The sequence below is a fragment of the Malus sylvestris genome, chromosome 16 (genome assembly GCF_916048215.2).
Source record: "Malus sylvestris chromosome 16, drMalSylv7.2, whole genome shotgun sequence".
NCBI lineage: Eukaryota > Viridiplantae > Streptophyta > Magnoliopsida > Rosales > Rosaceae > Malus > Malus sylvestris.
Genome location: NC_062275.1, coordinates 21,143,262 through 21,169,205, shown reverse-complemented (window position 1 = coordinate 21,169,205; position 25,944 = coordinate 21,143,262). Strand labels below are relative to the sequence as shown.

Genomic DNA, 25,944 nt, shown 5'->3' with positions numbered 1-25,944 from the left:
GTGACAAAAAACAAGAAAAATCTTAGGGTGACTTAAAAGCATTTAAAAGTGATTTACTCTTATTATATTGTAGAAATTACTCCTTTGGATTATGTTGTCGCCCACAAACATATGGATGTGAACCTTGCATTACATATAGCTTCACATTAACTAGATGCTAAAAAAACAAATATGCCTTATGTGATAAACAAATCAAACCTGGAATTTAGTCTAAAGGGTTCGTGTGCGATAAAACTTGAGGATGAATTTTGCCACATGTATATAACAAATGCATAAAACAAACAAGAATTACCATATGTATTCATAAATTCCGCCTTCTCAAAGTAAATCGATCAATACCTGACGCGCCATAAGTTGACTATCTTGTAGCATACTTGAAAATGAAAAACTAGGCTGGATTACTTGATTATATGGAGGCAATGTATGATTATTTGTTGTTAACAAGCTCACAGCTGGAAAGACCTGCTTAACATTTATAAGATGATATGCAATTAGTCGAATTTTGAGAGATAAGAGCATTCATGGTTGTTTGATTAAGACGGGTCTTGAATTTGAACCTGATATGGTAGATGAAGGGAAACACCAAATGTAATATTGTGGAATGCCACGATCTTTGGTTATGCGAAGAATGGTTATGTTGAGGAAGTTGAAAAGAATTTTACGGGATAATTTCATTCTCTTCCATAATTCTGAATAAAAGGTATGTACAACCCTAGTTACAAAAGGAAACAAATAAAGGACATAATGTCTTTCCTAAAACATGACTCTAGTAATTACACAATATTTACATTCATTTTCTCCTAAATATTAACTTATTCCAATACTCCCCCTCAAGTTGGAGCATAGATATTACTCATGCCCAACTTGACAAGCGAATCATCAAACCTTCTGCTACACACGGCATGGGTAAGTACATCTGCAAGTTGTTCGTCTGAGTTCACAAATGGTATTGACACAATCTTCTTCTCCAGCTTTTCTTTGATAAAATGTCTATCAACTTCAACATGTTTAGTCCTATCATGTTGTACTGGATTCTCAGCTATCTCTCTAGCGGACTTATTATCACAATCCAACTTCATTGCCTCCCTTTGTTTAAAACTAAGACTCCCAAGTAACTTTCGCAGCCAAAGCATCTCACATACACCATGTGCCATTCCCCTATATTCAGCTTCGGCAGAAGACCGCGATACCACATTTTGCTTCTTGCTTCGCCACGTAACCAAATTACCTCCAACGAATGTGAAATACCCGGATGTAGACCTTCTATCAGTCACATCACCTGCCCAATCAGCGTCCGTAAATCCCTCGATCCTCATATGTCCATGACATTCATACAAAACTCCTTTACCCGGAGCAGACTTCAAGTATGCCAAGATTCTCATTACTGCCTTCATATGATCCACACTCGGTGAGTGCATAAATTGCCTGACCACACTTACTGCATAAGCAATATCCAGACGAGTGTGAGATAGATAAATTAGCCTCCCCACCAATCTTTGATATCTACCTTTGTCAACCGGTTCCTGATTCAGATAAATCCCCAAACAATGTTTCTCAACGATAGGAGTGTCCACAGGTTTACACCCCAGCATGCATGTTTCCTTTAATAAATCCATAACATATTTACGTTAAGACAAGAAAATACCTCTAGATGACCGAGCAACTTCCACGCCAAGAAAGTATTTTAAATCTCCCAAATTCTTCATCTTGAACTTGGCAGCAAGGTTTTGTTCAAGCTTCATCATCTCTTCTGAATCATCACCAGTTATTATCATGTCATCTACATAAATTATTAAGGCAGTCACTTTACCACTTCTCCGTTTCACAAATAATGTATGATCCGAATGACTTTGATAATACCCAAACCTTCTCATAACTTGAGTAAATCTACCAAACCATGCACGAGGTGATTGCTTGAGTCCATAAAGTGACTTTCGCAATCTACATACTCCGGTTTTCCCTCCAGCATTGTACCCTGGAGGAAAATCCATATATACCTCTTCTTCCAAGTACCCATGAAGAAAGGCATTCTTCACATCAAACTGTTTTAGTGGCCAATTCAAGTTTGCAGCTAAAGAAATCAGAACACGTACCGTATTCATCTTCGCTACCGGAGAGAAAGTCTCCTGATAGTCAATACCATAGGTTTGAGTATAACCTTTTGCTACTAACCTTACTTTATATATGTCTACTGATCCATCTGCCTTATATTTAATTGTAAAGACCCATCTACATCCAACTAGCTTCTTACCTTTGGGTAGCTCCATTATCTCCCATGTACCATTTTTATGTAGTGCCAACATTTCCTCATCTATTGCAGCAGCCCATTTAGGATCCTTCAAGGCCTCCTCAACTCGGGTTGGTGCTTGGAGTGCTTCCACATTATTTACCCAAGCTTGACGCTCCGGTGTAAGGCTCGAGCATGACACATAGTTAGCTATTGGATACTTCATTTTCCCTTCAGGAGAAAACCTGTTAGGAGGAACACCACGATTTTGCCTTGGCGACAACTGATATGTACTCATAATATTATCTTGATTAGTTACATGAGCATTAGTAGTACTTACCTTAGGAATATTCAGAGAAGACACATTGGGTCACACTATCGAGCTAGAGAGAGAGGGGGTAATGGGTTTGGCAGTTACTTGCTGCTGAAGCGGCGTACCTGGTTCGGCAATTCCTTGCTGCTGAAGCGGCGTAACTGGTTCGGCAATTCCTTTTCCTACATCACACTCGATAGCTCCTTCTCCTGCATCACACTCAGCTTCTTGCTGAGATCTACTAGTTCCACTCACGGTATCCCCATTCACGGCAAGTTCTTGCCGTGGCTTTTCACTAATCTCTTCACTAATGTTTGTATCACCAATTGTTCCCCCTGAGCCAAATATTTCCAACCACCCAAGATCACCACTCAAATTCTCCCCCTGGTGATCGGAAGGTGATGGAGTCGAAGCATAAAAGAACTCGGATTCGGAAAAGGTAACGTCCATAATTACATACATATGACGAGTTTCAGGGTGGTAGCACTTATACCTTTTCTGTTGAGGAGCAAATCCCAGAAAAACACACCGGTGAGCACATGGATCGAGCTTACTACGATGAATCTTGTGAATATGAACATAGGCTACACATCCAAATACACGAGGAGAAAGAGTGTTAGTAGACACCACTGGAGCATGTTGAGTGAGGACTTGAAGAGGTGTTCGAAAGTTAACCACCCGAGACGGCATACGGTTAATCACATATATTGCATAAGTGACAACTTCAAGCCAAAACATCTTAGGAACAGAGGCTCCAAGGAGTAGAGCACGTGCTGTTTCTAGGATATGGCGATTTTTCCTCTCAGCAACCCCATTTTGTTGCGGGGTATGAGGACAAGTTGTTTCATGGAGAATACCACGATCACGAAGAAACTCTAACAACGCAAAATTAATATACTCACCACCATTATCTGAACGGAGAACTTTAATCACAGACGAATACTATGTCTGAACCATCTGAGAGAAAGATCGAAATACCATACCAACATCACTTTTATTTTTCAACACATAGAGCCAAGTCATACGGGTGCAATCATCAACAAACGTAACAAACCATTTAATGCCAGAAGAAGTAACAACTGGAGAAGGCCCCCAAACATCAGAATGCACAAGTTCAAACGACAAAGATCTTTTATTCATACTAGGAGGAAACGAAGCACGATGACTCTTAGCAAGAATACACACTTCACAATGTAAGTCTGATTCATTTATTCCACTAAATAGACTAGGCAACATATGTCGTAAATACCCAAAAGATGCATGCCCTAACCGATGATGCAATAACCATACTTCTTGTAACTTACGAGAATGAGACGCTCGAACCGCATTAGCCCTACCAGGAACGACGTCATCCATATAGTATAACCCTTATCTCTTAGTGCCACACCCAATTATCTCCTTGGTCTGAATATCCTGAAGTAGACAAAAGGACGGATACATTAGAACAACACAATCCAATTGTTCAATAACTTGTGGTATTGATAATAAATGATGGGATAAAGAAGGAACAAGCAAGCAATGATGTACAGGGAGAGAAGGGGTGAGATGCACGGTGCCCACGCCACACACAGGTGCAAGGGTACCATTGGCAGTTGCTATGCTTTTCCTGTGAGATGTTGTCATATATTCAAACATATTTTTATCATATGTCATATGATCTGTTGCACCAGAATCCAGAATCCAACCTTCCAATTTCAAGGTTGAGTCATCCCCTGTATTCACCATCTTGACTTACAAAGAAGAAGGGAAAAACACAACACGCACTGTTGTGCAATACACACCTCACAGCAGCAGCAGGAACTTGCGCTGCAATAAATAAACACACGGCACACACAGTAGCAAACTGTGCTACAATAAGGAGACACACGGCCTGACCAATTCTACAACAAACCGTGCAGAAACAAGTCACCCAAAAAACACAGCACCACCCACACTGCTGCACACGCAGCAAGATTACACACACACGACAACACTGGTTTCTGCAGAAGATTTGCAGAAAAAACAGTCAACCAAGCACAGCGGAAAAAAAAAACTAGGGTTTCGGCAACACAGGCTCTGATACCAAATAGAATTTTACGGGATAATTTCATTCTCTTCCATAATTCTGAATAAAAGGTATATACAACCCTAGTTACAAAAGGAAACAAATAAAGGACATAATGTCTTTCCTAAAACATGACTCTAGTAATTACACAATATTTACATTCCTTTTCTCCTAAATATTAACTTATTCCAATAGTTGATGAGCTATTCTGTTATCTCCAGTTGACACTGTTAAATCTGGTTGATGAGTCAACAGGTTACGAAATTAGAGAGGCCATGACTTTTTTTGGTGTAGAAGATTAGAACTTCTCTATGAAATAAAAATAAATTAAAAAAAAAACTTTGTCTCTATCCAAAAGGGAATACTTTTGCTTACCACCTTATTTATCAACGTTTGATGAGTTTAAATTTCGAGGTATGTGTAGTAGATAGACACAAATCTTAAAATTTAAACGTACCCAATGCTAATAAGTAGGGGTGGAGAGCATTACCACCACTTTAGTATTGAGCAAAAATCCACCCCCTCTCGAAAAATAATCTTATAATTTGGCTCTATGTGTAATTTCTCCTAAATTAAATGGTTGTTATTTTAGTCTATATTTGAAGCATCATATTTGTTCATTTTCTTCCCTTCAATTTAATCTTTAATTGTTTGTATTCGTCTAACTTTTTGTAAAAATATGTATAAAAATAAATGAATTAAAATGTAAAGTTCGGATCATTGAAAAAAATTACATAGTTGGACCTTTAAGGAAAAGATATGTCAATGATGAATTCAATATCAAATTATTATAAATAATTTATTGTGTAACTTAATTGAAATCTCCACCACAAAGACATCTCTACCCACTCACCTATTGCCAAGCCTAAAGACTAGAATTCATTCTTTGGGAGAAAAAAACCCACTCCACCCATGCAACATTGCCAAAGCAATTAGTGGTCTGTATCCAGCCCGACTAGCAGCCCAATCCAGGCTAACCCGACCAGCTGCCTTAGAGCAACTCCAGCGGGGGAGGTTGCTTAGGGGACAGGCCAGCAAGCAGGGCCAAATTGCTGGGGGGATAGGGTCCAGCGTATGGGAGCCCGAGGGACAGGCGAGGCTCGAGCAACAGGTCTGGCAGGGCTTGCCAGCCCGAGAGCCCGAGGGCCATGTGACGTGGGCTGACATCAGGACGACGTCATCCATAATATAAAATTAATAAAAATATAAAAAATTAATAAAAATGTAAAAAATGTAAAACTTTGGCTTCGAACTCAATGGCTCTTGCCGGAGTTCGTCGCATAGACTGATGGCACCTGGGATCCAAATCCACAACAAATGCAGAAAAAAAAAATCCAATCAGACAAAATCTTCCATAACAGAGGCCATATTCAACGCAAAAATTGAAAGAAAAATTGAAAATATTAAAAAATCGGTTTGGCCACTGGGTTTGTGCTCCCCACCACCGTCTTCTCCGACTACTGGGTTTTGTTCTCCACTACCATCAAACTGACTCTCTGGCCGTAAATCTGGGTTTTGTTGACCACCGCTGCCAAATGGGTAGGGTTAGGGTATGGTGGTGAGCTAGAGGTGGGTAGGGTATGGAAGGATCAGGGGAGAGAAGAGTGGAATCGAAGAGGGAGGGGAAGGTTGGATGTGCAGGGGATTGAAGAGGGTTAGGTGGGCGCAAATGAGAGAAGTGAGGGGAGTGAGAGAATGGGAAGGAAGAAGAAAGATAAATGGTAGAAGTTTCGGGAAGACCAAAAGGAAAATATAAATTAATAATATAATATAAATTTATAAAAAATAAATAATATAATATTAATTAAGAATTAAAAAAAATACTAATATTTTATTGCCAATTGCCAGGGCTATTCAGTGCAAGGGTGAAGATGCAAAAGACAATTGCCAAGGCAATTACTGTTTATTAAGGGCAATTACTGTTCACTAGGTGCATTAAATAGTGAATAGCCTGGGGGGAGGGCTTCCACGTTGGAGTTGCTCTTAGGCAAGATGTGAGGTTTTTTGTTTTTTTTGTTTTTGTTGGGGGGGGGGGGGCGGGGTGCTGAAAGCCTGAAAACTCTAGGGAGTTGGTGTTGGGTGTAGATGGAACTAGTCCATATTTATTCAGATCATCCGCCACCTAGGTCTCTCCTAAACACTAAACTACTAGCCGCCGTTTCTATTAATGCTTAGACATTTAAAAATTAAAATAGGAGACTTAGATCTACCTAGACGCCTACCTGAGTCGCGACTCTCACTTGGACAGAAAATAGATAACTTCCATCTTGTATTTTATTTTTTTCAATAAATTGTAAAAAACTTATTGAATACTTGGATGATTACTCATTATATGCTTGTTTCCCATGTTTTGATTATGTTCTAATACCTTATATGTTATTCTATTTCGCAATTAGTCTATCCCAATATAATTATATATATATATATATTTTTAATTATAAGTTGACATTTATTAATGGATGGTGCTACCCACACCTACATTTTACCTTTCACACACCCGTCTCAATTTATGACCATTGGATCTAATGAATTAAAAAATCAATGGACAAAATTAATAAAGGTGTGTAGAAGGTAGAAAAAAAAATGAATAGAACTACCTCATTTATATGTTATATAATAGATTCAATTAAAATTAGAAAATCGTCTAAACCCCACCTAGGTGTCCGAGCACTAAGCTCCTGCTGTCCGCTCGATTAGTGCCCTTTAGATCCTTGACTCTGATTCTTGCAAATTGTCAATTTTTTCGATCTCACGTTTTAGATTCGAGCTCTTCTTGTTAAACGACAACAACAACAACAACAACAAAGCCTTTTCCCACTAAGTGGGGTCGGCTATATGAATCCTAGAACGCCATTGCGCTCGGTTTTGTGTCATGTCCTCCGTTAGATCCAAGTACTCTGAGTCTTTTCTTAGAGTCTCTTCCAAAGTTTTCCTAGGTCTTCCTCTACCCCTTTGGCCCTGAACCTCTGTCCCGTAGTCACATCTTCGAACCGGAGCGTCAGTCGGCCTTCTTTGTACATGTCCAAATCATCGGAGCCGATTTTCTCTCATCTTTCCTACAATTTTGGCTACTCCTACTTTACCTCGGATATCCTCATTCCCAATCTTATCATTTCTCGTGTGCCCACACATCCCACGAAGCATCCTCATCTCCGCTACACCCATTTTGTGTACGTGTTGATGCTTCACCGCCCAACATTCTGTGCCATACAACATCGCTGGCCTTATTGCCGTCCTATAAAATTTTCCCTTGAGCTTCAGTGGCCTACGACGGTCACACAACACGCCGGATGCACTCTTACACTTCATCCATCCAGCTCGTATTCTATGGTTGAGATCTCCATCTAATTCTCCGTTCTCTTGCAAGATAGATCCTAGGTAGCGAAAACGGTCGCTTTTTGTGATCTTCGCTAGATTGCTCCGGTCATTAGTGTGAATAAGTATATAAATGGATAGAGATAGGAAAGCAAACACAAGATGTACGTGGTTCACCCAGATTGGCTACGTCCACGGAATAGAAGAGTTCTCATTAATTGTGAAGGGTTTACACAAGTACATAGGTTCAAGCTCTCCTTTAGTGAGTACAAGTGAATGATTTAGTACAAATGACATTAGGAAATATTGTGGGAGAATGATCTCATAATCACGAAACTTCTAAGTATCGGAGTGTGGTGTCGTCTTGACTTGCCTTATCTGTCTCATAGGTAGATGTGGCATCTTCTCTGGAAGTACTCTTCCTCCATCCAGGGGTGGTATCTTTAACTGGTGGAGATGGACAAGGTAATGTATCAATTTCACTTGAAGCTTACTTGTAGTCTCAGGCTTGGTCAAGCGCGATACAAACCATGTAGTAGGAGTCCCCCAAGTCGCCGAGCTAGGGGGTCTGCTGAAAGAGGTGACAGACAAGGTAAGCAATCAGAGCTCCGACTGATTGTTCACCTTCTCCCCATCTTGCAGCAGCATGAAGGATAAAGAGAAGAAAAATGAGAAGAGATGATATGAGATACTTTTGCTTTTGAAGAAGTAACTTTCCACAGGCTTATTCTTGAACTGAGCTGGACGGTTTTCTGGTTTCCTCCAGAGTATAAGGCCGACTGAAGAATTTGAGGGTCAAAACAAGTCCATCAAATCTAGAGTACGTTCCACCCTGCTGATATGGGATACTTTTGCTTTTGACAGAGTAATGGATGTATCGGCACGTGTGCTGTTACGCTTGTCTCCACATGCTTCCTTGTATCCTTCGCACTTGCCCTATCTGTTCCTCAAGCAGATGCAGAATCTTCCCTGGAAACATAAGATGTTGAAGATGAGTAGTCGAGAGCAATGCCAGGTAAGTAATCAGGTAAGGGGTTCCAGGCAGTCAGTTCCTGGCTGGAAGCTTGATTCCAAGTGCTGACTGATTGCTCTCTTTCTCCTTGTCTTGCAGGTAAAAACAAGGCCAAAGGAAAAGACAGGGAAAAAGCATGATATGGGATACTCTTGCTTTTAACCCTGATGATATGAGATATTCTTGCTCTAGTATAGCTTGTTTGCAGAGGTATTATCGGGGGGAAAGAAAGCTGAATATTTCGAAAGGCTTCGTTGGGAGTGCCCTCTCAGATATGATGAAGGGTTGAGCATTTTTGCAGGTCTGCCTGTCCGTTGGGGATGGAGGTCGACATATATAGGAGTCTCCCTAACACCAAGTAGTAATGCTATTCCTTTACCCTGCTTGGTCATAGCATGGTAGTGGGAGCTGCCAGTTTCACATGTTTTAACTCTGTCAGAGCACTTTGAAAAAGTGGTCTGTGGTATCTGGCTCTCGAGATTCGGAGAACGATGCCTCTTCGATTTTTGAGAAAGCAATCATGCTGGGGGTCTGGCTCTCGAGATTCGGAGAGCAGTGTCCCTTCGATTTTTGAGGAAGTAATCATGTTGGGAGTCTGGCTCTCGAGATTCGGAGGGCGGTGCCTCTTCGATTTTGGAGCAAGCAATCCTGTTGGGAGTGTTGTCTCGAATGTGAGTAAAGGTTGGGCATGTTTGCTAGTCTACCTTGCCACGAAGCACAAAGGTTGACACACAGGGACTTTCCAATTATCCAGCAATGGTACTGTTCCTTTACCCTCTCTTCGCTTTTGAGAAAGTAGTCATGTTGGGAGTCTGGCTCTCGAGATTCGGAGGATGGTGCCTCTTCGATTTTGGAGCAAGCAATCTTGTTAGGAGTGTTTTCTCGAAAGTGAGTAAAGGTTGGGCATGTTTGCTAGTCTACCTTGCCACGAAGCACAGAGGTTGACACACAGGGACTTTCCAATTATCCAACAGTGGTACTGTTCCTTTACCCTTGTGGGTAATAATATGGTAGCTAGACCTTCAAAATTTATGTGTCTAAACTTTGTTAGTGCTGTTTCTTTGCTATTCTTTTACCTTTCTTGGTCAGAGCGATGTAGTGGGAGCTGCAAGCTTCACGTGCTCAACTTTGGCAGAGAACTTTGGCAAAGTTATCTGTGGTACCCATGAGCTATTGTTGCGTGTGGGAAGTGGGTGATTGAACAGTAAGATTCATGTGCTTTCTACTTCACCAGAAGTCTTCGACAGAATGCCCATAATTTCTGCAAAGCTGAGTGTGCGTGTGACAGGTGCTGACAAGGCTAGAAAAGTAGGTGCCTCTTCGATTTCTGAGATCGGCCCTCGTGGTCTCTGAGCAGCCCAGCTTTTGAGAAAGCGAGCACCTCTTCGATTGATTCGGAGAACGATGCCTCATCGATTTTTGAGAAAGCAATCATGCTGGGGGTCTGGCTCTCGAAGATTCGGGGAGCAGTGTCTCTTCAATTTTTGAGAAAGTAATCACGTTGGGAGTCTGGCTCTCGAGATTCGGAGGGCGGTGCCTCTTCGATTTTGGAGCAAGCAATCTTGTTGGGAGTGTTTTCTCGAATGTGAGTAAAGGTTGGGCATGTTTGCTAGTCTACCTTGCCACGAAGCACAGAGGTTGACACACAGGAACTTTCCAATTATCCAGCAATGGTACTGTTCCTTTACCCTCTCTTCGATTTTTAAGAAAGTAGTCATGTTGGGAGTCTGGCTCTCGAGATTTGGAGGGCGGTGCCTCTTCGATTTTGGAGCAAGCAATCTTATTGGGAGTGTTTTCTCGAATGTGAGTAAAGGTTGGGCATGTTTGCTAGTCTACCTTGCCACGAAGCACAGAGGTTGACACACAGGGACTTTCCAATTATCCAGCAGTGGTACTGTTCCTTTACCCTTGTGGGTAATAATATGGTAGCTAGACCTTCAAAATTTATGGGTCTAAACTTTGTTAGTGCTGTTTCTTTGCTATTCTTTTACCCTTCTTGGTCAGAGCGATGTAGTGGGAGTTGCAAGCTTCACGTGCTCAACTTTGGTAGAGAACTTTGGCAAAGTTATCTGTGGTACCCATGAGCTATTGTTGCGTGTGGGAAGTGGGTGATTGAACAGTAAGATTCATGTGTTTTCTACTTCCCCAGAAGTCTTCGACAGAATGCCCATAATTTCCGCAAAGCTGAGTGTGCGTGTGACGGGTGCTGACAAGGCTGGAAAAGTAGGTGCCTCTTCGATTTCTGAGATCGGCCCTCGTGGTCTCTGGGGAGCCCAGCTTTTGAGAAAGCGAGCGCCTCTTCGATTTCTGAGATCGGCCTTCGTGGTCTTTGAGCAGCCCAACTTTTGAGAAAGCAAACGCCTCTTCGATTTCTGAGATCAACCCTCGTGATCTCTAAGCAGCCCAGCTTTTGAGAAAGCAAACGCCTCTTCGATTTCTGAGCAGGCGCCTCTTCGATTTCTGAAGCTCCGTCTCCGTCGAGTGCAGATTTTTATAGAGGCTGGCATTAAGTTCCAAAGCACACTTGAATCTCCACCAGTAGAAGCTTCATTCTTGCACTTCTAAGATCTTGATTTGTCCGACCTCTTCTCTCTTCAACACCTTTGAAAATGTCTGGCCCCTCCGACCGTCGTTTTGACTTGAACCTTGTTGAAGAGGCAGCCCCGCCTTCTCCAGACAACATATGGCGCCCATCATTCGTCTCCCCTACTGGTCCTCTTACCGTTGGGGATTCCGTGATGAAGAATGATATGACCGCTGCGGTGGTGGCCAGGAACCTTCTCACTCCCAAAGATAACAGACTACTTTCCAAACGGTCTGATGAGTTAGCTGTTAAGGATTCGCTGGCTCTCAATGTTCAGTGTGCAGGTTCTGTGTCTAATATGGCCCAACGCCTATTTGCTCGAACCCGCCAAGTTGAATCATTGGCGGCTGAAGTGATGAGTCTCAAACAGGAGATTAGAGGGCTCAAGCATGCGAATAAACAGTTGCACCGGCTCGCACATGACTATGCTACAAACATGAAGAGGAAGCTTGACCAGATGAAGGAAACTGATGGTCAGGTTTTACTTGATCATCAGAGATTTGTGGGTTTGTTCCAAAGGCATTTATTGCCTTCGTCTTCTGGGGCTGTACCGCGTAATGAAGCTCCGAATGATCAACCTCTGATGCCTCCTCCTTCTAGGGTTTTGTCCAGTACTGAGGCTCCAAATGATCCCCCTCCGGTGCCTTCTCTGTCTGGGGCTCTACCGACTGCTGAGACTTCTCCTAAGCAACCTTTGTGAAGGCTCCGTCTTGTGTGTTTATTTTGACTCATGTATATGTACATATTTGTAGCTGATCGGGGATATCAATAAATAAGCTTTCCTTCATTTCAACGTATTGTGTTAAATACACTAAAGCCTTCTTCGCTAAGTTCTTTGAATTTTCTTTTGTTGAAGCTTGTATGTTGAAGCTTTCTGAGTGGAGCATGTAGGTTGGGGTAGTGTTCCCTTAATTTCCCGAGTGAGGAAAACTTCTCGGTTGGAGACTTGGAAAATCCAAGTCACTGAGTGGGATCGGCTATATGAATCTTAGAACGCCATTGTGCTCGATCCTGTGTCATGTCCTTCGTTAGATCCAAGTACTCTAAGTCTTTTCTTAGAGTCTCTTCCAAAGTTTTCCTAGGTCTTCCTCTACCCCTTCGGCCCTGAACCTCTGTCCCATAGTCGCATCTTCTAATCGGAGCGTCAGTAGGCCTTCTTTGCACATGTCCAAACCACCGTAACCGATTTTCTCTCATCTTTCCTTCAATTTCGGCTACTCCTACTTTACCCCGGATATCCTCATTCCTAATCTTATCCTTTCTCGTGTGCCCACACATCCAACGAAGCATCCTCATCTCCGCTACACCCATTTTGTGTACGTGTTGATGTTTCACCGCCCAACATTCTGTGCCATACAGCATCGCCGGCCTTATTGCCGTCCTATAAAATTTTCCCTTGAGCTTCAATGGCATACGGCGGTCACACAACACGCCGGATGCACTCTTCCACTTCATCCATCCAGCTTGTATTCTATGGTTGAGATCTCCATCTAATTCTCCGTTCTTTTGCAAGATAGATCCTAGGTAACGAAAACGGTCGCTCTTTGGTATTTCTTGATCTCCGATCCTCACCCCTAACTCGTTTTGGCCTCCATTTGCACTGAACTTGCACTCCATATATTCTGTCTTTGATCGGCTTAGGCGAAGACCTTTAGATTCCAACACTTCTCTCCAAAGGTTAAGCTTTGCATTTACCCCTTCCTGAGTTTCATCTATCAACACTATATCGTCTGCGAAAAGCATACACCAAGGAATATCATCTTGAATATGTCCTGTTAACTCATCCATTACCAACGCAAAAAGGTAAGGACTTAAGGATGAGCCTTGATGTAATCCTACAGTTATGGGAAAGCTTTCGGTTTGTCCTTCATGAGTTCTTACGGCAGTCTTTGCTCCTTCATACATATCCTTTATAGCTTGGATATATGCTACTCGTACTCCTTTCTTCTCTAAAATCCTTAAAAGAAAATTGTAACGAAGGACAAGTGGACTTATCATTCAAAATAAATTTGCCAATAGACACCAATCCCAGCCACAAGGATAACAAGTATCAGTTTTCGACTGATGAAGGATGATGGAGTGCTGGATTGACGAGGTGGCTGGTATGGTCTTCCTCTAAGCTTAGCAGACAACCTAGATCGCAGCTGAAGGGGCCGACCAGGTTTATTGGCATCTGCAAGCAAACATCAGAAGCTGTTAATGAATGAGTAACAACTATATCGAGAAATACTTCAATCCTAGAGGGCGTATGGTATCCAGACCGAACTGAAAGCAAACTTCCACCTACAGGAAACTCTGTTTCTGAGTCCTGTCCATAAATAAACCCAAATAAAAACCAAATTACGTTTGGGAACGTATAACCTAAGGCATTTTGTAAAAGATAATCGATATGTTTCAACATCTGCAACGTATGTGGTGTTCTAAATTAATACTCATGCCGTATTGTGAAACCATGAGATTGCCATTCAATATTGCGCTACAATCAATCTAACCTTTGCTCTTCGCAAGTCTTTCCTCCATGCCAACACGCCTTCGAAGCACATTGAGCAAAGCACCAAAATACAAAGCATAGATAGTGCATGTAATTGTGATAACATTGTAAGGCATGCTAAAATCGGGTGTTGTCAAGGGTACAAGTAATACTTCTGTGTATGCCAGAACAGCGCTGTTTTCCTGAAGAAAAAAAAGAGTGAAAAATGAGCATAAAAATCCAAGGATTGGAATGTGTACCAAGGAACATTACGTCGGATAGAATACCTGGAATCTAGATAAGATGGACGACTTATCCACAGATTTATCTTTGAAAAATTGTATGCTTGTATGGAAGTGGGGAAAGCTTATTATGGCTGATGGAATATCAAATCCTTGATTGGCATCTGGCGGATATTCATCAATATGCAAAAAGCCCTACATAGATATCGTAGCACGGTCATAAGAAATCAACAATTACAGAAGAAATTAAGTGCACATTCAACTTCAGCGTGAGTTTGGAGCAAAAAAAATATGATATTGGAGTTCCTATCACCAACGCTTCAGCAGCCATTGTTTTGCATGAACTTAGCGCAAAGTTTAGGAAATAGGGGAATTCACATCTTATAGAACAACAAAAAAGAAATCACCAGATCATACCTTATCAAAATCTGAGATTATAGCAGCTGATTTCATTCCACAAGGGAATTTCAGGACCATCTCCATCACCCCAGGTGACACCTTGTCTACAGAAGGTGAAACACGCATCTTTTCAACGACATCTGAAACTGCTTGAGGTTGTTCATCAACAAACACTTGCAGTGTATGATAATAAACCTTAATATACCAAGGCACAACTTGGAAGACTTTGACTTCCAATTTGCAGCTGCCTTCACTTGTATCAGTATGCAACCGATCACTCACTTCCATAGATCTCAAGGATATTGCGATAGCACCCCTTTCATTCCCACTTCCCATCAAGAACCTACTAGCGTGCAGCGGTGCTTTCTGACAAGACCAAACTACAGGACGCTTCCAAGTTAGGCCTAAATCAAATGGCCTAGACTCACTGGACTTCTCAATAGAAAATTCATATAAAACAGATGGACTCTTCTTTTCAAAACCATTCAGTTCTTTTAAGATATTGTCTGGCTCGACTGAAAACTCAAAGACAGATTCATCAGGGGCAGATATCTCATTTTCTTTCTGCAAATAATCCAGTTGAGCAACAAGTCCCCTATCAAGCTGAACGTATATGATGGAAGACTTGGCAAGCACACATCTTCCACTGACCTTCCTCCCAAAAATTGAAGTCAACGACCAACTTGGTTGTAATTTTGTCTCGTGTGAATAAGTTATAGCAGATCTCTGACTATTGGGTTCTACAACAACTGTGAGTGTTTGCTGAAGAACAATTCCTAAGCCTACACCTTCTGATTCGATTTCACTTGAGGCCAAGCGCAATTGCTGTGAATGATAAAATCCTTTGTATATAGATGGTCTATCCATTAACACAGAAAGCCCAGCTTTATCTCTACAAGGAAGGAGCTTGAGCCAGGGAGTTAGGTTCTCAGTACAAACAGCCTCACGGGGCAATGTACCATACCTCAGACTGCCTGCCGCCGGGCGATAGCCCCATTCAGGGGCAGAAAACGTCGTAGACGATTCCAGGAAGTTAATTGATGCACAAAAGAGACCCGAAAGAGCATGGGTTAAATTCTTCCAAGAATCATCCACCTGCTCATGAGGGACATCAAAAACAGCCCACAACTCCACTCCAGGAGGCTTGGCATTGTTGCTTGCTACGGGATCAAACGCACCCCAGCGATCATAATTCCATCGGCCTTGAGTAAAGGATAATTCCATTTCCTTAACATGAAACTTCTTAACCTGCCCAACCAACACTATCCCGCAAGTTACTTAGTAGTTCAGGATACTAAGACAATTTTCATAAATTCATAGAAAATTTGTGGAGGCAAGTGGACAGTTGGGTTGTGCTAGCAGTAAGACTTAGATGAATGTTAAAAAAAGGTAGAGGGGGTTGTCAGGATCTCGGATGTGTTACATGATGAAACTGTTAGCCGTTAGGGTTAGGGTTCCTTGTTTTTAGGTTTATTTCTGTTATGTTGAATAATTCCTCGCTAAACTTGAGGAACAAGATTGCTTTTCTGTTTAATGTAGTCATGCACCACGAGTATAGGACCTGTAAAGTCGTGGGTGGTTATTTTCCTTCTATCTCAGTGTAAGGCTATTTATTAGCCACAATAGTTGTTCAACATAATAACAATTCTCCCAGTTTTCGTGCATTCAAACTTTGCAAAAGCTCTCTGCTATTCCTTTGGTTTTAACATCACGTATCAGAGCCCCATCACGGGGCCTGATCTAAAGCTTGTGACTCAGGTACTAGAGTGAAGAAACAAAGATATGGCATCCGAGAGTGGCTTCGTGCAACCTGTCATTCCAAGGTTTGATGGTCACTATGACCATTGGAGTATGCTGATGGAGAATTTTCTACGTTCCAAAGAGTATTGGAACTTGGTAGAGACGGGGATCACTGCTGCAGCAGGAGGATCGGATCTTAGTGAGACACAGAAGAAAACCTATGAGGATAAGAAGTTGAAAGATCTCAAGGCTAAGAACTATTTGTTCCAAGCCATTGATCGTTCGATACTGGAGACTATCTTGAAGAAAGATACGGCAAAGGATATATGGGATTCTTTGAAGCAAAAGTATCAAGGAACAACGCGTGTCAAGCGTGCTCAATTGCAAGCTCTTCGCAAAGAGTTTGAAGTGCTGCACATGAAGGTTGGGGAGTCGGTTAATGATTATTTTGGCAGAACTCTCGTCATAGCTAACAAGATGAGAACGCATGGGGAGCGAATGGATGATGTGGTAATCATTGAAAAGATTTTGAGGTCTATGACTTCAAAATATGATTACGTTGTTTGCTCCATTCAGGAATCCAATGATCTGGACACAATGTCCATAGACGAGCTTCAGAGTAGCCTCTTAGTGCATGAACAACGGATTAGCCGACATGTGGACGATGAACAAGCACTTCAAATCACTCATGGATCCCAACAAGGCGGAAGAGGTGGAGGCCGAGGCACTTACCGAGGAAGAGGAAGGGGTAGGTTTGGGTTCGACAAATCTACCCTAGAGTGCTACAATTATCATGAGCTAGGGCACTTTCAATGGGAATGCCCTAAGCGAGCCAAGGAACAAAAAGCGAATTATGCAGAAACAAAGGAGGAGATGTTGTTGATGGCTCTTGTGAACTCAAAGGAGGCTGTGGTGGAGCACATTTGGTTCCTTGACTCTGGGTGTAGTAATCACATGTGTGGGAACAAAACCATGTTTTGTGATCTTGATAGCAGTTTTCGAGAATCAGTGAAGCTTGGCAACGACTCGAGTCTTACTATACAAGGCAAGGGTAAGATTCGAATGGAGGTCAATGGGTTTGTGTATGTAATCACAGAAGTCTTCTACATGCCAAACCTGAAAAACAACTTGTTGAGCATCAGTCAGTTGCAAGAAAAGGGGCTAGCAGTACTTATCCAACGTGGAACATGCAAAATCTTTCATTATGAGAAAGGTTTAATCATGGAAACTGAGATGACACATAACAGGATGTTTGCTGTGCTTGCTCGTTGCGCACCAAAGGAACAACAATGCTTCTCCTCACTGACTACAGATCAAGCAACCCTTTGGCACTGTCGATATGGACATCTTAGCTGGAATGGGCTCAAAGTGCTTCAACAAAAGAACATGGTGGTAGGGTTGCCTCAGTTTAAAGCCTCTCAAAAAGTGTGTGAAACTGCTTGGTGGCAAGACAACACCGTGATCCATTTCCAAAAGAAAGTATGTGGAGAGCCTCCAACATTCTTCAGCTGGTCCATGCCGACATATGTGGACCAATCAACCCGATTTCAAACAGCAAGAAACGGTATCTCATCACCTTCATCGATGACTTCAGCAAAAAAACCTAGGTTTACTTCTTGGTGGAGAAGTCAAGCATTTGCCACATTCAAATCTTACAAAGCAAGAGTTGAGAAGGAAACTGGGACATATATACAGAGCCTTAGAACAGATCGTGGGGAGAATTCACATCACAGGAATTCACCAACTTCTGCAATGAGAATGGAGACGGCTGCCTATACACCTCAACAAAAAGGTATCGCGGAAACGAAGAATCGCACCATTATGAATATGGTGTGAAACATGTTGTCAACGAAGCAAATTCCCAAAACCTTCTGGCCTGAAGCAGTGAATTGGACGGTGCATGTTCTAAATCGATGTCCAACACTTGCCGTGAAGAACAAAACACCTGATGAGGCGTGGAGTGGGCACAAACCATCAGTGGACCATTTTCGAATTTTTGGATGCATTTCCCACGTACATGTACCTGACAACAAAAGAGTAAAGCTTGATGCCAAGAGTTTCAAATGCATATTACTGGGGTAAGTGAGGAATCCAAGGCTTATAGATTATTTGATCCTCTTTCAAATAAAATAATTGTTAGTCGAGATGTGGTATTTGAAGAAGATCAACAATGGAATTGGGATGATGGTCACAAACAAGCCATATTGGCTGATCTCGAGTGGGAAACTGTAGAAGAAGCAGATGTAGAAGACAAGGGAGATGGAGAAGAGTCTGAAGCCAACGTAGAATCTGGAGAAACTGAACCCGAGTCTGATGGAGGTGACACTTCAAATGATGAAAACTCACCTCGTGAAATGCGAGCTCGAAGACCACCTGTGTGGATGAGAGACTATGAAACTGGACATGGTCCCTCTGATGAAGAAAGTGCAAACTTGGCACATTTAGCCTTGTTTACTGACGGGGATCCCATCACATTCGAAGAAGCTGTGAAGTCTGAAAAATGGAGGAAAGCCATGGATCAAGAAATACAAGCCATTGAGAAGAACGACACGTGGGAATTAACAGTGCTGCCATCAGGAGGGAAAACCATAGGAGTTAAGTGGGTCTTTAAGACAAAGTTCAACGAAAATGGAGAAGTGGACAAGTACAAGGCTCAGCTAGTTGCAAAGGGGTACTGTCAACAACATGGAATTGATTACACTGAAGTATTCGCACTAGTGGCTTGCTTGGACACCATTCGAATTGTTATATCCCTTGGTACTCAGAAAGCTTGGGTGATCTACCAACTTGATGTCAAGTCGGCTTTTCTGCATGGGGAAATTAATGAGGAAGTCTTCATTGATCAGCCTCCAGGCTATGAGCAGAAGGGGCATGAATCCAAGGTTTATCGACTCAAAAAAGCTTTGTATGGACTCAAACAGGCTCCCCGAGCCTAGTATAGTCGCGTTGAGGTATATTTCATCAAAGAAGGCTTCACCAAGTGTCCTTATGAGCATACTTTATTCATTAAAACTGCAGGTGGAGGTAAAATTTTAATTGTATGTCTTTATGTTGATGACCTTATTTTTACTGGCAATGATGAAGTGATGTTCGAACAATTTAAGAAATCCATGATGATCGAATTTGACATGACTGATCTTGGAAAAATGAGATATTTCTTTGGTATTGAAGTGTTACAAAGGACAGACATCTTCATCTGTCAACGGAAGTATGCTCAAGAGATTTTGGAAAGGTTCAATATGGATCAGTGTAACTCAATACATAATCTAGTAGTTTCTGGCTTCAAACTCACGAAAGATGAAAAGGGAGTTGAAGTTGATAGTATTGTCTACAAGCAGATGGTGGGAAGTCTCATGTATTTGACTGCCACACGCCCCGATTTGATGTTTATCGTCAGTTTGATCAGTAGGTACATGAAGCGTCCTACCGAGTCTCACCTATTGGCAGCAAAAAGAGCTTTGAGGTACGTGAAGGGCACTGTTAGTTTTGGGATGTTCTACAAGAAGGAAGGAAGTGAAGAACTCGTAGGGTACACGAACAGTGATTATGCCGGCGATTAGGATGACAGGAAAAGTACCTCAAGTTTTGTTTTTCTAATGAACTTGGGAGCTGTCTCTTGGTCTTTAAAGAAGCAACCAGTGGTTACTCTCTCCACCACTGAAGCTGAGTTCATAGCCGCAGCATCAAGTGCATGTCAGGTCGTATGGTTAAGAAGAATTCTAAAATATCTAAATCAAGAGCAAAGCAGTCCAACGGTGGTGTTTTGTGATAATATCTCAATGATTAAACTCTCAAAGAATCTTGTGATGCATGGTTGTAGCAAGCACATAGATGTAAGATTTCATTTCCTTCGAGATCTTGTCAAGGATGGAATTTTGGAGTTAATTCATTGTTCTACACAAGAACAAGTTGCAGATGTTCTAACAAAGCCATTAAAGCTTGATGTATTTCTGAAGATGCGAGGCTTACTGGGTATGTGTGAATATCCAGGTGTAAACTGAATGACAATGGCATTTAGTTTAAGGGAGGATGATGAAACTGTTGGAGCCTCCTAGCCGTTAGGGTTAGGGTTCCTTGTTTTTAGGTTTATTTCTGTTATGTTGAATAATTCCTCCCTAAACTTGAGGAACAAGATTGCTTTTCTGTTTAACATAGTCATGCACCACGATTATAGGACCTGTAAAGTCGTGGATGGTTATTTTCCTTCTATCTCAGTGTAAGGCTATTTATTGGCCACAATAGTTGTTCAGCATAATAACAATTCTCCCAGTTTTCGTGCATTCAAACTTTGCAAAAGCTCTCTGCTATTCCTTTGGATCTAACATTACATACTGGAGAAGCAGAAGCAGAAGATAGTGTGATAGAAAACTTTTAAAATGTCGGTTCCAATCTGGATTAACATAAGAGAATCAAGTACACAAAACCTTCCCCAATGCACAGTGAAGATTAAATGACACGGAAAAAAGAAAAGAAAAAAAGTAAGTCTTGTAACTATCGTGCCCATACGACATTCGGGTTGCAAATTCCACCACAGAACATTTATTGCAAAAGCCTAACAGTTTTCTCCTTGCCTCATTGTTAAACACTTCTTGTTTCTAATTCCAAATTGCCATATATAATGAATTGTGAGATCGTTATTCTTAACACAAGCGATATTTTTAATCTAAACTACTCCAAGTGGAGGGGAGATAGTTTGGACTCGGGATGCACTGGGGTTGAAAAGGAAGGCCCTAACCACTGGGACAATCCACCACTTGCAAAATTGTTGTTAATTTGTAAGCTACATCAAAATAGACTACATAACACAAAAAACACCAGAAGCCTCAAGAGTGACACAATAAACCCTAAAATTGAATCTTAATGCCAAAAACTCAAAACACCTAGTCAGCTATCAAACTACCTTAGGAACCCTAATTAAACAAAATCCATATACAAGATCCAAACTTTATCTGTTTACTTCCTCACCCTAATCCCGAATTAGCAAATTTAAACAAAAAAAAAAGGACCTACCAGCTGAGATATGGCTTTGGGGAAGAGATGGTGGTGGCAGCCATTGGAGCTAGTATGTGGGGCCCTGCTCCAGAAGTGGAAGTGAGCCAGCACCTTTCGATCCAGCAATGGCCTCAGAAGCAACTTGATAAGATCCAAATCTCTAGGCCCTTAATCAACCTGCAAGTAACACGGATGATAGAGAAGGAGAAGGGAGGAGGAGAGTGAGTAGAGCTCTGAAATGTTTTTTTGTTTATATTTCTTTTTATCAAATTAACCATTGGGCAAAGCCATTACACATTGGACTATTTATAATACTCCCAAACCCACTGCCAGCTAACAGATTCTAACAACTTTCCTAATTACTTGTAATGGTCCCATTTAACTAACTAATTCAATGCCTAACTATGATTAAGCTAATTAGGGTCATAACATTGCCTACCCCTTAAGAACAACCTTGTCTTCAAGGTTAAAAAAGAAGAACTGGCTGTACTTCTCAATTGCTTGTTTCTCCCCAGTGAAAGCTGCAACTGTTCTAATGGAACCAACTTCCACACTACAAAAACAATGCTGCTTGCAAGCTCATCCAATATCATATTCTCTGCATAGTTTTTAATCCCAATTTTCCTTGCAAGTAGGCGTGTTGTCTCGTGTCTTGCATTCGCAACATCACATTTTCCCCCTAAAGTAATCAAAAACTCGCACATCATAGCGGGGCAACCTCATGTTGCTAACATCAATGGAGTGTATCCATTGGCCTTAGAAGCACTCACATCAGAACCCATCTTATCAGCACGCAACTCCAGCATTATTTCCTTTATTGCTAGCTTTGTGGTATTATAAGATTTCCCAATAATGGCAGGAAGTGTGGGTGCAGAAGAAACCATAATCACATGCCTCGCCAATTCAGCCATGTATTGAGTAATGGAGCTCTCTTGTACACTGGGAACATTTGTATCAACAATAAGGAACATAGCTTCCGTAATATTACCTTCATTGTGCTCTTTTGTCCCAAATTTCCCACGCTCCTTGAAATGCATTACATGAAATAAGAAAAATAAGATTGAAGCTGTTGTTGTTCCATCCTCCTGAAAAAGAAGCTTGACTACAATCTCTAAATTGAAGGAACTTGTGAGATTGTTGGCAACCATGGAAATGACTTTCTTGAAGTAAGAGGTCTGTGCAATCAGTGACTTCCTTGGATTAAGTGGCAAGGCATCAGATAAGTAGGCGTCATCAAGAAAATGTTGATTCATCTCTACCAAATATAACATCTCCGTAACCATGAAACAATGATCTTCAAACAAAATGGCCCAAGTCTTGATATCAGGCACATTTTCATTTGTAGCTCTCTCTTCTTTAACAATACCCACACTAGCCTTTCTTACACCCAATAGCTCCAAGAGGAATTGTAATACTATAGTATCTAGTGCAGCATCACAAAATAATATGGCAATTTTCCAAGGGTAGGAAAAGAACAGTAGGAAGCAGCTTCTGGAAATTATAAGGGAATAACTTTGCCTTGATTTTGAGAGGATCATTTCGGTGTTTACGGCTGAGTATTGCAAACACTTCCTCTTCTTGTCTGAAATGTCCATCTTGATGCCCCCTTCAAGTTAGCATATTCTTCCAAGAGCCTGATCAAGGTTGTAACAATTTGCACCAGCAAGAGCACGATTTGACAAAAAACACGATTGTTACATGCTTCTGTAATATTTTTAGCAAGTTGTAGACCTGTGTAGCAGACCACTTCTTGATACAACACAGGGTTCGGAGTGTTGGAAAAGATCCGGAGTTTGTTATCATTTTTACTGTTCTGAACAAATATCGATACATATAGGTTCTTCCTTTTACTGATTGTAGCATTGAGAGCACTAGTAGCAGGCATAGCTGAGTCCTCTTTGTCAAATTGAACAAACCCGAAACCCTTTCTCTTCCCATTTTCTTCTACTACCGTGAAAGAGAGGAGAATGCAGGGCCTCTCCATCAACCATATTTTATAATTCCTTTGATTGAACTTGTTCCTCTGATTGAAGACAACCCTTTGATAAGATATATTGTCACAAGGATCAGTGAAAGTGTGACACCAACCTGGTTGTTGGAAAATATGGTCATTCGCTACACAATTGACAAAGAAAGCAGCATCGAAGTGTACATCAACCCTATTACACAATTCCTGATTCAATTTCGATAACAAGCTGGTGAAAATAGAATAATCAAGCTGGGAAATGGCCATGACTGTCAATGCACAGCTATGTAACAATGATAAGCAGAGGAACTGCTTGAAAGCATTGATATGACCCAAGGTCCCATGCTCCTCAGTGAAACTAGCTGCAAGATCTTTAGTCAAAGAACAACAAACAAGTACAACAATATCCAAAGCTTCCAGGTTGCTACTCAATGACATATTCTCCGTATTATGCCTCTTAGACATATCATCAAACATATGCAATGCATAGAAATTTTTCTTCACAATTTCACCCACAAGATACCAATTAACCCATCCATTAATTTCAGTCAACAAAACATCATACATCACCAAAATAACACCAAGATAATATGCCAGAATAAACAGCAGAAGCCAATGCCATTTGGCCTTCCCGATTGACAAATTGTAAATCAAAGAACGCAATACCTCATGGCGATGTTTCGTGGTGTTCGTATTGGTTTCCTGGTCTGCTAGTTGAGAGAGACCTGTAGATTCGGTGGCTTTTGCGTTCCGTAGAGGAACACCCAGGCTCTGCACACTTGCTGCAACTGGCATGGCTTTCTCAAGATCTAGCAGTGGAATGGTGACTGTGGTTGCCACTGGATCAGTCACATGTGGCTTGAAGACTGACTCATTACCAACTGGTAGCAACTGTACCCCTGTGGCCATCTTCGGAACTCTGGCTGCAGATGAAGCAGTTGATTGTGGCCTGATTGCCGAAGTTGCCAGTGCTTGTAACAACGGTGAGGACGAAAGCAATGGTGGGACGGAATGGACTTCGATTGGCGATGGAATTCTCGGCGAATTATCATCTCCTTGAAGTCCGGGATGACCGAGATCAATTGATTCAGTGTCATCGGAACTCGTCGGGGCTGGATCAGAAACTCCCCCAGCGGCGAGAGCCAAATCACGGCGTAACAGAGAAAGTTCATGGCGGATGGATGCCAGAGCAGAATCTATAGCTTCACGGAACGCAGCGCGCATCGAGCGCATCGAAGCGTCGAAGGAGTCGATTGCAGCTGAGAGGCTTGCATCCATGGTAGGAAAACGGGTCGGGTGGGCGTGCATAGGAGGGAAACCAGGATTCGAGAAGGATGATACCATTGATAAGATCCAAATCTCTAGGCCCTTAATCAACCTGCAAGTAACACAGAGGATATAGAATGAAAGGGGAGGAGGAGAGTGAGCAGAGCTCTGAAATGTTTTTTTGTTTATATTTCTTTTTATCAAATTAACCATTGGGCGAAGCCATTACACATTGGACTATTTATAATACTCCCAAACCCACTGCCAGCTAACAGATTCTAACAACTTTCCTAATTACTTGTAATAGTCCCATTTAACTAACTAATTCAATGCCTAACTATGATTAAGCTAATTAGGGTCATAACACAACTCCTCCGAGAAATCTTCTTCTTTGGCGATCGATCCCGAGGCAGCTTGGGAACGGAGAATTGGGGCGGATAGTAAGAGAGAGAGTAAGAGGACCAGTCTGAGAAGAAGGAGAAGAGCCATGAGGAGGAGCGAGCGAGCTTGAATCGGAGTGTGGCCAGCGTTGACAGAGTGGCTATGACGAGTAGTGTTTAAAATATCGGCTCTATCGGACGATATTCCGGCGATATGTCGGAAATTGGGGAGTCGGCATAGAAACTAGGAAGAGGGAGTGAAGTCAATCTTCCACAAGTATCCGAATTTTTTTAAGGGAACTTTAATGAAATACACCTGGTATTGTTCACTTTAACGAAAAATCACATTTTTACACTAAAAAGTCAATTTTGATACTATTCACTTTACCCTTTATTTTGTCCTTATCATTAAAACTCAAAGTTTTCAAGCCCTTTTCATTAGTTTTTTTTTTTTTTAAATGTTTAAGCTTAGGGGCTTATGGTTAATTTTTAAATAACTCAAATTTCCCTTTATTTCCATTAGTTAAAAATTAAAAAAAAAATACTTATGATGAAGCGAAATTAGGAAACAATAAAAAATAAATAAATAAACAGAAATTAAAAACCACGTGATGAAGAGATTTGGAACTATTATTATGCTTGTACGTGGGAAGACTCACATGAAACCGGTTGATCTTGAGTGTTGTTTTTCAAAAATAATAACATCCGTATATGTAAGTTTTTATCAAGTATTGAATTGAAAGGCTATGTGGCGGTGGACTTGTTAACCATTAAATACAGAGTTACTCTAAAAAATGGTAAGTCGTTTAAGTCGTTTTGCGGAAGGAGAGAGAAATGCGAACATGCAAGGTTGGGTTGAGAAAAATAACTGCGAACCTAAACCATTAAGCATGAAACGAAAACAGTTCAGAGAACGAAGTTTATGATATCAAATTGTTATTAATCTTCGCACCAGACTAATGACTAGTACTTCGATATAACGGTATTCTCAACT

General features: G+C 41.4%; 1 protein-coding gene and 1 long non-coding RNA gene across 3 annotated transcripts; one reads left to right on the top strand and one right to left on the bottom strand.

Moving 5' to 3' along the window:
• Positions 1 to 13,472: 13,472 nt before the first annotated feature.
• LOC126606855 (uncharacterized) lies at positions 13,473 to 25,239 on the bottom strand. Of its 2 annotated transcripts, XM_050274243.1 has the most exons (7): positions 24,941 to 25,239; position 24,223; positions 21,357 to 21,479; positions 14,625 to 15,854; positions 14,253 to 14,402; positions 13,988 to 14,168; positions 13,473 to 13,668 (listed from the first exon to the last, which is right to left on the bottom strand). In XM_050274243.1, exons 1-7 carry the CDS (start codon positions 25,057 to 25,059, stop codon positions 13,490 to 13,492), a joined length of 1,983 nt encoding a protein of 660 aa, XP_050130200.1. In that variant the 5' UTR covers positions 25,060 to 25,239; the 3' UTR covers positions 13,473 to 13,489. The 2 variants fall into 2 exon arrangements, with proteins under 2 accessions (XP_050130200.1, XP_050130199.1); XM_050274242.1 differs by lacking the exons at position 24,223; positions 24,941 to 25,239 and having other exon boundaries at positions 14,625 to 15,868; positions 21,357 to 21,481.
• On the top strand, positions 15,877 to 20,626 carry LOC126606863 (uncharacterized). Its single transcript, XR_007617398.1, has 2 exons — positions 15,877 to 16,074; positions 20,431 to 20,626. It is a non-coding gene; the product is annotated as an uncharacterized LOC126606863 (long non-coding RNA).
• Positions 25,240 to 25,944: the final 705 nt, after the last annotated feature.